Source organism: Erinaceus europaeus, chromosome 17 (genome assembly GCF_950295315.1).
Source record: "Erinaceus europaeus chromosome 17, mEriEur2.1, whole genome shotgun sequence".
NCBI classification, from domain to species: Eukaryota; Metazoa; Chordata; class Mammalia; order Eulipotyphla; family Erinaceidae; genus Erinaceus; species Erinaceus europaeus.
In genome coordinates, this window is record NC_080178.1 from 11,601,464 (window position 1) to 11,613,141 (window position 11,678).

Below are 11,678 nucleotides of genomic sequence, written 5' to 3' on the forward strand. Positions count from 1 at the left end.
AGGGGTGCACTTTGTAGAGCACATATTACCACGTGTGAAAAGACATGAGTTCAAGTCCCCAGTCCCCACCTATAAGGATGAGCAGTGAAGCAGTGTTGCGTCTTTTTCTCTAAAAATTGAGAAGGGAAGGGGAAAACAATAATGACATCAATAACAATAATAACTACAACAATAAAACAAGGGCAACAAAAGGGAACAAATAAATATTTAAAAAAGAGAAAACAACATCTGCAACACTGCTTTACCACTGGTAAAGCTTTGCCCTTACAGGCGGGAACAGGGGATTCAAAGCTGAGTCCTTGCACATTGTATCATGTGTGGTCAATCATGTGCGCCACTGCTCTCGGCCCTGCAAATGTCTCTTTCTCAAGTTCTGTTAGAAAAAAAAAAGTTGTCCAGATGGTGGCGCAGTGGGTAAAGCACTGGACTCTCAAGCATGAGGTCCTGAGTTCAATCCCTAGCAGCACATGTACCAGAGTGATGTCTGGCTCTTCCTCTCTCCTCCTATCTTTCTCATTAATAAAATCTTTAAATACAATAAAATCACGAAGCACAAGAACCGGCGTAAGGATCCTGGTTCGAGCCCCCAGTGCCCCATCTGAGGGAGAGTCACTTCACAGGCAGTGACGCAGGTCTGTAGGTGTCTATCTTTCTCTCCCCCTCTGTCTTCCCCTCTCCTCTCCATTACTCTCTCCCCTATCCAACAATGACGGCATTAATAACAACAACAATAATAATTACAACAATAAAACAAGGGCAACAAAAATGAATAAGCCTTTAAAAAAAATGGAAGTTACATATATGTAAAGCCTGGAAGGAAGGTTGCACAGTGACTAAAGCTTCAGACTTAAAATTGTAAGGTCCTGAGTTCAGTCCCCAGCATCACATGATCACATGTGCCATGGGGATACCTGGTTCTCTTTCTCATGTTAATAAGAATCATATATATATATATTTGATGTTATGTATTTAACTTTGGGGCCATTCAGATAGTTTGCCTGGGAAGATGCCTGTTTTGCTATGCACACAACCCAGTGGGAGCTGCCTCCTGTATGAACTACAAGGAAGAATCCCTGGTGTTTTGGCATCTCTCCTCTCCCTCTGTCAAGAACAGGAAGGAAGAAGGGAGGAAGGAATCTAAGCCCCAGCAAAGCTCTGGTATCTTAAAAAGATTTCAGTAACGGTCCAAGAGGTGGCACAGTGACAGCGTTCTGGACTTACAAGTCCCTAATTAGATACCCAGGATCACATATGGCAGAGTGCTGCTCTAGTTATCTCCTTCTCATGAAATAAACATAAATAATTATTATTCTTTTAAAAAAGGATTCAGGCATATACAGAACTCAGGGTCTCTTTAATAGGAAGGACATGTCAGTGCTTTATCAAAGATGAAGAGGTCAGAGAGGAGTAGTGAGAGAAAGGCCTCTCAGCTGGGACATTTCTTGGCCACAATGAGGACAGCAGAAGGCACAAGTCCTGAAGGTGCAATAAGAGAGATCTGAATCACACACATACCAGCTTTACCAACACCCCCACCCCCACCCCTCAACTTCCAACCTTACACCATCTCCAAAGACCCTGTATCTCATTTTCCTGTCTCAGACACGTCCCACCTGCCACCTCCCACCCGTACTCCCATCTGCTTCATGCCATATAAGCTGTGTATACCCAGCTCTTGCAGAGGCCTTTCCATGTCAGCCTCGGAAAAAGCCCGCCGGGGGAAGCCACTGAGTAACTGCACAGGGTCTTGGTCCCCTCCTGGTTCCTCTCCACGGTGGAGCTCCACATAGAGCCTCACGGCTGCCAGCTGTTCTCGAGCCCTAAACGTCTGGGTCAGTGAGGTCCCATCTGGCAGCCTGACCTAGAGGGTAGGGAAAGTTATAGTACTGTGAATAGTACTGTGAGCGTCAAAACTCAACGAGGCTGAAAAAGACCACGGAAACCGATTATTTCCTCAATAAAGTGATTTTTAAAAAAAATTTCATTGGAGGATTAAAGATTTACAGTCGACAGTACAATAGTCTGTACACGTGTAACATTTCTCAATTTTCGACTTTGAATTTTTTTTTTCTGCTATTTCCCCCCCTTTTGTTGTCCTTGTTGCTTATCGTTGCTGTTATCATTATTGTTGTTGGATAGGACAGAAATGGAGAGAGGATGCAGATTGGGGGGGAGAAAGATAAGACAGACCTGCTTTATCCCCTGTGAAGCCACTCCCCTGCAAGTGAGGGGGGAGACTGGAACAGGGATCCTTGATTCACACCATGTGCTTAACCCTCTGTGCCATCATCCAGCACCCAATTTTCTACATAACAATTCAACCCCCACTAGGTCCGCTTCTACCAATAAAGTGATTTTAAACAAACTAATAGCTCCTCATGCTTGAGAGTCCAAGGCTTCATCCACTGCATCGCCTACTGGGCCTCTGAATTTGACGTTTACTTATTTATGAATGTGAGAAACCAGTCCCACAATCCATGGAGTTCCACTTCTAGTTTTTGTGGCTCTCCCATTTGGTGCTGGAGCTCAAACCCAGGGCCGCACAAACGAAATGCACTGCATGCACTCTGCTGCTGACCTGGATGGTGACCATTTAAAGATACTGGGGAGACAGCACAGAGGTGGTGCCCAGGATTTTCATACCTGAGACCCCAGAAATCACAGGTTCACTTGGTGGCACCAGTATATGTCAGAATTAAGTGGCATTTGCTCTTTTTTTAAAAAAAAAAAAAACTTAAAAAAAAATTTTACTTATTTATTTTCCCTTTTGTTGCTCTTTTTTTTTTTTTTTTTTTTTTGATTTATCTTTATTTATTTGCTGGATAGAGACAGTCAGAAATCGAGAGGGAAGGGGGTGATAGAGAGGGAGAGAGAAAGAGAGACACCTGCAGCCCTGCTTCACCACTTGTGAAGCTTTCCCCCTGCAGGTGGGGACTGGGGGGCTCGAACCTAGGTCCTTGCATGCTGTAACATGTGCGCTCAACTAGGTGTGCCACCACCTGCCCCTGTTGCTTGTTTTTTTTTAATTGTTGTTGTAGTTATTATTGTTATTGATGTCGTTGTTGTTAGATAGGACAGAGAAATGGAGAAAGGAGAGGAAGACAAAAGGGAAGAGAAAGACACCTGCAGACCTGCTTCACTGCCTGTGAAGCGATTCCCCTGCAGGTGGGGAGCCAGGGGCTCGAACTGGGATCCTCAGACCGGTCCTTGCGCTTTGCACCACCTGCGCTTAACCTGTTGCGTTACCGCCCGACTCCCGATAAGTGAATTTTTTATATAAAATAAATACAGCACTTATCAAATGCCACTTATATTCTACTAAGCACTGAAAATGAGACACCAAATTCTCTCACAGTTTAAGACAAACAAGTGTCTAAATGTCTAGAACCATCGCACATATACAGCTGTGTCATACAGCAAGTGGAATGGAAACCTGAAAAAGTAGAAGAGGTACTGCTGAGTAAGGGAGGTATGGATTTAAGTAAGACTGGAGCGAGGTGAAATGCGACACCTCCCTGAGAGTAGATGAGGTAGGATTTCAAAAGTCATCTACAGAGAAGGGAGAGGCTTGGCAAAGGATCACAACTGAAGAAAGCTCTGAGCTGGCTGCCTCATAGGTCAACTCGGGTCCCAAGAGCAAGACCAGGAAGGAATCAGAATCAGTACCTGTATGCGACATTGATCGTATTCCCGCTTGGTGGGAGGCTCCTGGCTGGGAGAGGAGGGAACAGGGCCTGGCTCTGTGGCTGGTGGGGATGGCTGAGAGCCCACGCTCCCACCATACTGCAGGACCAAGCAAAACACTCTGTCAGGCACTCCCGCACTTCAGGAGAAACCCTGTGTCAGCCCAACCTTTCCCTCTGGAACAGGAGAGGGGGGTTATTATCAGTCCACCTCTTGAGTGACCCCAGTTCACTTACCTTCTTGGCTCTCTCTGCTTTGTCCCTTTCAATCTTTTCTCGGACTCTTTGTCTGGAGTGGAGACAGAAGGGAAGGTCAGACACTGCCAGTGCAAACCTTGCTTGCTTTCTCAAACTCCTTCTCCAACATCCCCACCACCCAGACCTGGCTGCTAACTCTTCGGCCTTTTCCCTCCTCCGCTCCTCGGCAGCACGGCGCATCTCATCTTCCTGTAGCCGTTGTCTTGCAGCTGACAACTCTTGCCCTTGTTTCCTGCGCTGCCGTTCCCGCTCCAAAGCTTCCCGCTCCTCTCTTTCTTCCCGCTCCCGATGCTTCTGGGCCACCAGCTCCAACATCCTGTGTTGCAGAGAGGAAAGTGCTCCAGAGTAATGGCTATGGGTTGGGGAGGTGGGTTTGAAGCAAGGGACTAAGACAACAAATCAGGAACCATGTGTCCTGGAACAGATGGAAAAACATAAATAAAGGCAGCACTGGGTGGGCAGCTCAGCCTTTTCAGAGTACTAGCGGGGGCCAGGTGGTGGTGCACCTGGTTGAGCACACACATTACAACGCGCAGGGACCCAATGGTTCAAGCCCGTGGTTCCAACCTGCAGAGGGAAAGCTTCCTGAGTGCTGAGCAGAGCTACAGGTGTGTCTCTTTCTTCCCCTCTCAATTTCTCTCTCACTATTTTCAATAATAAAATTTAAAATTGGGGTTTGGGCGGTAGTGCAGCGGGTTAAGCGCACATGGCGCAAAGCACAAGGACCAGTATAAGGATCTGGGTTGGAGCCCCCGGCTCCCCACCTGCAGGAGAGTGACTTCACAGGTGGTGAAGCAGGTCTGCAGGTGTCTGTCTTTCTCTCCCCCTCTGCCTTCCCCTCCTCTCTCCACTTCTCTCTGTCCTATCCAACAATAATAGCAATGGCAGCAATGACAACAACAAGAGCAGCAAAAAGGAGAAAACGAATGGACTCCAGGAGAAGTGGATTCGTAGTGCAGGCACCGAGAGAGAGCCCCAGCGGTTAACCCTGGAAGCAAAAACAAATAAACAAACAAATAAATAATGGAAGGTAAAAGGTAAAGTTGAGCCTGGTGGGCGTCCCAGTGGACATTAACACCGGTGAGGTCTCCAGTTTGGTTTTGGCATCAGACAGGTCAGCGTGATGCAACGATTTTCTTTCTCTCTGGCGATTCAACAACAACAGTAATGATAACAACAACAACAACAACACATGTTTAAGCCGTTCGTTTTCTTATTCTACCTCTTGGTCTGTTCCTGCTTTTCCTCTTCACTCAGGACGGGTCTGGCTTCTCCGGCGGCAGCCCCGGGCCCTGCAAGCAGCCGTCCGTGTGACCATCCGCCCTCGCCCCCCGGAACCGTCATGCTGCGCCCCCCGCACCCCCAGCCCCGGCAGGACCTTCGGGGCCACTTTGCTCCGAGGAAGACGTGGGCTCCCGGCCCAGGACGTGGCCCGGGGGAGTTGCTAGGGGCTCGTCCACATCGGGGTCGTCTTCGTGCTCCATCAACCTGGCAGGGGCCGCCGGGAGGGAGATGAACGTTGAGCTGCTGACCCTCCCGGGGCCCCCAGCCCCCTGCCCCCCGACGGGAGCGCTCACCAGTCCATCGCAGCCTCGATGCCCTGGTTCCCCGTGAGGGCCAGAGCCTTCTCCCTGGGGGCAGAAACACCGTGAAGAGCGTCCCTCCCCCCTTCCCGGGGCCATGGCGACGCTCGGGGGCTGGGGGCGAGGGGAGGGAGGGGTCCCTTACGCGCGTCCCCTGGGGAAGCCCATCTCGATGAGACTCTCCAGAGCCGTGAGCTCCGCCATGGCGCCGCCACCGCCGCTTCCGCGCGGACCTGGGAGAGGGAAGAGGAGGTGATCAGTACCGGCGCCCAGCCCGAGGGCTCCGCCGCCCCCAGTGCGTCCCCGGCCAGGCGCCCGCTCACTCAGTTACCCGGCTCCGGACCCTCCGCGGACTCCTCGGAGAAGAAAGCCGAGGGAGGCGGAAGTGCCGGATCTGTTTGGGTCACGTGGGACGGCGGCGGACGGGTGCCGGCGCGAGTCAGAAAGCTCCGGCTTCGCCCTTCCGCGGCGGGGGGGGGGCGGGGAGCCCGTGCGCGTGGCTGCAGCTTTCAAACCCCGACTGACTCCTGGTGGCGATTGCAGAAGAAACAGAAGAAGCTCATCCCTGAAGCCCCTGAGGAGAATACCACCAGCTCCTGCTGTGGCCCCTTTAGCGCCAGCAGTTGCAAAGCTGTTTGGCAGGATTTAGTAGGAGTCAGAGAAATAAATGTGCTTACTCTTATTATTTTTTTTTTTTACTTTTTATTAGAAAGTGGAAATATTGACAAGACCATAGGATAAGCTGGGTACAGTTCCACACAGTTCCCATCACCAGACCTCCGTATCCCATCCCCTCCCCTGATAGCTTCCCTATTCGTTATCCCTCTGGGAATATGGAACCAGGGTCATGAAGATAAGATTATAAAAAATAAAATAAGATGATTGGAGTTGGGCGGTAGCACAGCGGGTTAAGCGCAGCTGGCTCAAAGCACAAGGACCACCGTAAGGATCCCGGTTCGAGCCCCCGACTCCCCACCTGCAGGGGAGTCGCTTCACAGGCCTTGAAGCAGGTCTGCAGGTGTCTGTCTTTCTCCCTCTCTGTCCTCCCCATCTCTCTCCATTTCTCTCTGTTCTATCCAACGACAACGACACCAATAACAATAATAACTATAACAGAAAAACAAGTGCAACAAAAGGGGAAATAAATATTAAAAAAATAAATAAATAAAATATAAAATAAGATCATAATAGATAAATCTCATGTACTTGGTTTAATATCTTAATAGAAAAAAGTTATCTTCTTTACATTAATAATATAAATATGCACCATCATGTCAATGTATTTATTATCTTATACAGATACAATTACATAATCAATCTGAAATGTGCTTACTCTTTAGCCGGAGCTCTCACTCATCCTCTCTGGGGAATTGAGCCATTCTGTGCCCCTGCCAAAGAGATCTTTGCAAAACACACTAACCAATTCTGTCATCATCACCCACAGGCCAAAAATTCCATGACACCCTAGGCAACAAAAGTGAGTTAAATTTGAAAAGAGCAATGAATCAAACCATCTCCCTTCTCCTTCTACCCCCTCTTTAACTTTTTTTTTTTTCCCCTCTAGAGCACCATCTGGTAAAAAAAAGAATAGCAATAATATCCACTGAAATGCCTGCTCAGACTGTAACTGGCAGTTGGTTGGCAGTTTGCTCTCCCAGGACCTGAGGGTGGTTGTGCATGTACATGGCAAATCAGGGTCTTTCCCTCCTCCTGATCTTTGCTCCCAGCACTTCCTCTGCCTGGGACGACCTGCTTCTCCTGTGGACTTGGTTAATACCCAGTCATTTTTCCAGACTGAATTCCACTTTTTTCTTTTGGATTAAGAAACATTGAGAGGAGAGGGGGAGTTGAGAAAGGCCTGCAGTATTGTGTCACGGCTTGTGAAACGTCCTCCCTGCTGGTGGGGACCATGGATTTAAACACAGGTCCCTTTACACTGTTATGTGCGCACTCCACCAGGTGTACTATTTTCAGGCCCTATTTGCTTTCTTTTCTGGCAGCCAGTTTTTTTTTCTTTCTTTTTTTATATTTTTCTTTTTTTGTTGCCCTTGTTTTTCATTGTTGTTGTAGTTATTGTTGTTGTTTTTTGTCCCGTCCTGCGGGACCTTCAACGTGGGTAAACCTAGGAGAGGGAGTGAGGACAAGGGAGAGGGAAATGGGACAAGAGACGCAAGAGAGAAATGAGACAAGACAGGATTCTGATCAAGTCTGTTTATTAGCACAAAAGGTGCTGTTTTTAAGGCCGGGGTAAGGCGGAGGTTAGCAGTTGGGGACAATTGGTTGACGTGGCATGTTGTCATGGTGATCAGCGTTATCTGGAAGGTCCTGGGTGATTCATAGGGAGGTGGGCAAGTTACCTGACTTACGAGAAACGGTACAGTGGTGACCAACAGAAACTTTTCTTTGTCAAGACTCTAGTTAGGAAACAGAAACTTATAAGCAAGGCCTTCTGTGAACAATGGCTATGTGGCCATGCTCCCCACATGTCCCCCTTCCTTATATATATATATATAAGGATGCATGTTTTGATTTTTGGCGGACTTTATTTTGTGGCAGGGTGGACTGTGCCTGTCTTAGGTTGGGGATCAGCCTTCCACCTTACCCGTCATTGGAACACCTGGTCATTTTTGCCCAGTAGTACCAGGTGCCCTGTCTTAGGTTGACTGGACAGCGCTAGTTTCCCCTTTACCCGTCATTGGCTAGCCAGCCCTCTGCATGGTGGACGTTCTGATGGAGGGGGGCAAATCCTCCGCAGCAACTCCATTTTCTGTCATGTACAGCCTATGATAGTGAACTTGTATAGGTTGCATTTTTATGGCATCGATCTGTTGCCACAAAAAGGCCATGAGCTTGTTAAGAATTATAGGACCTTCTGTGAGCAGAAGAAGTAAAACAAGCAAGGGTCCCACAACTGAGGGCAGCCAGGTAAGGAAGGGGGAATTTATCCATTGGTGTGAAGAGGCGGGATCATATCTATTTTGTAGTTCTCAACTGAGTGTTTGTAGGTTTTTAACATTTTCTTCTATGATCCCTGATTCATTAATGTAAAAGCAACGTTCTTCTTGTAGGGCTAAGCAGGTCCGCCCTTTCTCTGCAATAAGGAGGTCAAGGGCTTGTCTGTTTTGTAAGGTAACTTTTGCTAGGGATGTAATCTATCTCTGTAGTGACTCAAGACTGTTTGTGGTGGAGTCTATAACCTGTTGTAATTTGTCAGAAAATTCATGGGAGGAATATATAGAGTGTCCTAGCGCACCACCAGCTATGCCAGTAGAGGTGGCCAACCCTATGCCAACTATCAATGGGAGGAAAACAGCTCTTTTATAAGTGGAGTGTAGGAGCCATGCAAACTCGTCGGGTTTACAGTGTGAGTTGGGGGACTATGGCCACCATGAGGCAGGGTCCGGGGGTGGTGATATTTATAGTGGTCAAGAGTGTCCGCAGCACCAATAGTAAATCAGCGGGGGCGATATATGGACAGAGCTTATTGAGACATTACCGGTACAAGTGAAATTAACTGGGCTAGAGTCGTTGGTATAGAGGCATACCAGGATGAATGAATTACTTATGTGTTCTAAAAACAGCAGAACTGAGGGGACAGGGGGATATGGCCCCGCAGGGGGGCTTTTTGTGGTAGCATTTGGGAAGATTGGTGATGTGTTATTTAAAGGTGCTGCAGCGAGGATGGGTCGAGAAAGGGATGCGCACAGCAAGCAGTGGGAAGTGCTGGGAATGATCTGAGAGTGATTTAAAAGATTAATTGCATATTGAAGGTGTAGGGGCCAGGTAGCCCACTTATTATTATTATTAGTTTCCATGGCTGAGTTAGTTTGAAAAGCTGAATGGAGATTATTTTCTGTTTCTATAATGACCTGATTTATCTGCTCTCTGCGCTCGGCCAATGTCAGCTGCCGGGAGATATATATATATATATATATATATATATATATATATATATAGTCCCTGCAGGGTATGAGGAGTACCCACCAATATATAATTTACCTGTAACTCCCTCTTGCCAATGAGTATCCCAGGGATCAGAGATTTGAATAGTGAATTGGGACCCCTGCAACCTGAGGATACTAGGTTTTCCGGCTTTAGTCTTTGGCGATAGGGCGTCATGGAGAATGCAGGACCAGTAGCGTCAGCCTCCATAAGTGGGGACATCAGTGAGGCATCCGTTTCTATCTTTATTATCAAAGAGAAAACAGGCATAAGGCCGATATGTGCCAGAGATAGTCTTGGGAGAGATGTTAATAACGACAGTTTCCTGGCAACCTTTAGGAGGACAGCGTGCCGTGCCAATGTTTCAGACTGTAGTGTGTGTATCTTTGGTTTGTGTCTCTCTAACCTGGAATTCCCATTGATAGACGAGAGCAGTGCGGGCAGGGATGGCCAATAGTAGGGATATGTAGAGAAGAAAGGGAAGCATCTTATGGCTGAACTTCTCCGGAGCCATCTTCAGAGTTTAGTGTTATTTTCTGAAAGAGAGAAAAAGAAAAGGGGCCTCAGGAACTTGTGTTCATGGGCATGGAATACATTAGTGACTCTCAGGGTTTAGGGAGATTCATCAACTTGTTTGACCAATCTTTCAGGGCGCCAACAAGCAGAATTGGCGGTTTGTGAATATATGCACACTGCTCCTCTTCCCCAGATCAGTACTGGGTCTGGTCCATTCCATTTGTTGTCTAAGGGGTCTTTCCAGATAACAGAAGCGAAATTTTTATCTGTGTGGGGGTGCCAAAAACGATCAGCTGCTGAATGACCATCCTTGTCTAAAGTTAAAAATTTCAGGACAAAAAGTGAGTGTGCAAGAATGTTCCTCGGGGTACCTTTTGTAGGGTACCAGTCACCCCTCTTAGTTTTTTCAATCATATTCTTTAAGGAGAGGTGGGCCCTCTCTACGATACCTTGACCCTGAGGGTTGTATGGGATGCCAGTAATGTGGGTTTGCAAGTTGTTTGCAAGTTGTTTGCAGAAAGTTGAAAAAACGTTGCCTCGTGCCTGTTATCTGTCTTAACGTGTTTAGGCAAGCCTAGGGTAGAGAGGGCAAGAAGCATATGGGAAACTACATGTTTACTGGCTTCTCCTGATTATGCAGAAGCAAAGATGAACCCACTGAAAGTATCGATAGAAACATGAACATATTTTAAGTTTCCAAAATCAGGGATTTTGGAATCAGGGATTCCATCTGCCAAAGAGCATTGGGGACAAGCCCTCTGGGGTTTACTCCAAGATGTGGGATGGGTAAAAAGGTGACACAAGATTGACATTGTCTAACTATCTGTCTCGCCTGTTCACGAGTGATCTTAAACATAAGCCTAAGCGTGGTTGCATTAAGATGATGCAGAGCATGTGCCTTTGTGGCAGAGATGACCTGGTCCTCTAAGATGGAGAGAAAATCAGTTTGAGTGGCTATATCTGCCTGTGCATTGCCTTCAGAGAGGCGTCCTGGCAAGCCAGTATGTGCCCGCAAATGCCCAATAAAAAAATGGGTGTGCACGAGCCCAGATGAGTTGTTGGATCTGGATAAACAAACAGGCTGTGGCAGAGGATGGTCTAATATGGGCAACAGTTTCTAAAAGGGGGATAGAATTAGCAATGTATGAACTGTCAGTATAGACATTTAGAGGGGTATTTGGAAAAGTGCTAAAAGTTGTGAGGACTGCATGGAGCTCGGTATACCAGCTGGGCAGATTTAGTAGGGGTGGGAAAACTGACCTTATTGCCTTCATGAACATAGGCCACGGTGCCATTTGAGGATCCAAAAGTAAAGACCGTAAGGGCCCCCTTTATAGGGTACTGCAATGTTCTTTTAGGGAAAACCACTGGATGAGTTTTGAGAAAGTAGATAAGCTTATTGGGGGGATAGTGATTATCTAATGTGCCAGTATAGGCAGCACAGGCTATGGGCCAGCAATCAGTAGTCTGAAATAGCCAGAGAAGTTGGCTTTGAGAATATGGTTGAATAATAATTTCAGGTTCTTTTCTAAAGTGTCTTCTTCCCTGATCTCTTCCCAGTATCATGAGGTCAGCCACAGCCTGATAGTAAGGATATAGAACTTTTGGTGGTGAAGAAGGGAGATGAATCCATAGTATTGGGGCAGTTTGATAAAAGACAGCTGTTGGAGCTAGGGGTGTGTTACAAATGATGAAG

The 11,678-nt window shown here is 47.3% G+C and overlaps 1 protein-coding gene across 2 annotated transcripts; it reads right to left on the reverse strand.

The window, feature by feature from the left end:
- Positions 1 to 1,335: 1,335 nt before the first annotated feature.
- UBXN1 (UBX domain protein 1) lies at positions 1,336 to 5,925 on the reverse strand. Of its 2 annotated transcripts, none has more exons than XM_016189660.2 (10): positions 5,856 to 5,925; positions 5,670 to 5,757; positions 5,519 to 5,572; positions 5,320 to 5,429; positions 5,164 to 5,233; positions 4,066 to 4,257; positions 3,921 to 3,972; positions 3,667 to 3,783; positions 1,669 to 1,861; positions 1,336 to 1,476 (listed from the first exon to the last, which is right to left on the reverse strand). In XM_016189660.2, the coding sequence occupies exons 2-10, from the start codon at positions 5,726 to 5,728 to the stop codon at positions 1,427 to 1,429; spliced, it is 897 nt and encodes a 298-aa protein (XP_016045146.1). In that variant the 5' UTR covers positions 5,729 to 5,757; positions 5,856 to 5,925; the 3' UTR covers positions 1,336 to 1,426. The 2 variants fall into 2 exon arrangements, with proteins under 2 accessions (XP_016045146.1, XP_016045145.1); XM_016189659.2 differs by having other exon boundaries at positions 5,848 to 5,913.
- Positions 5,926 to 11,678: the final 5,753 nt, after the last annotated feature.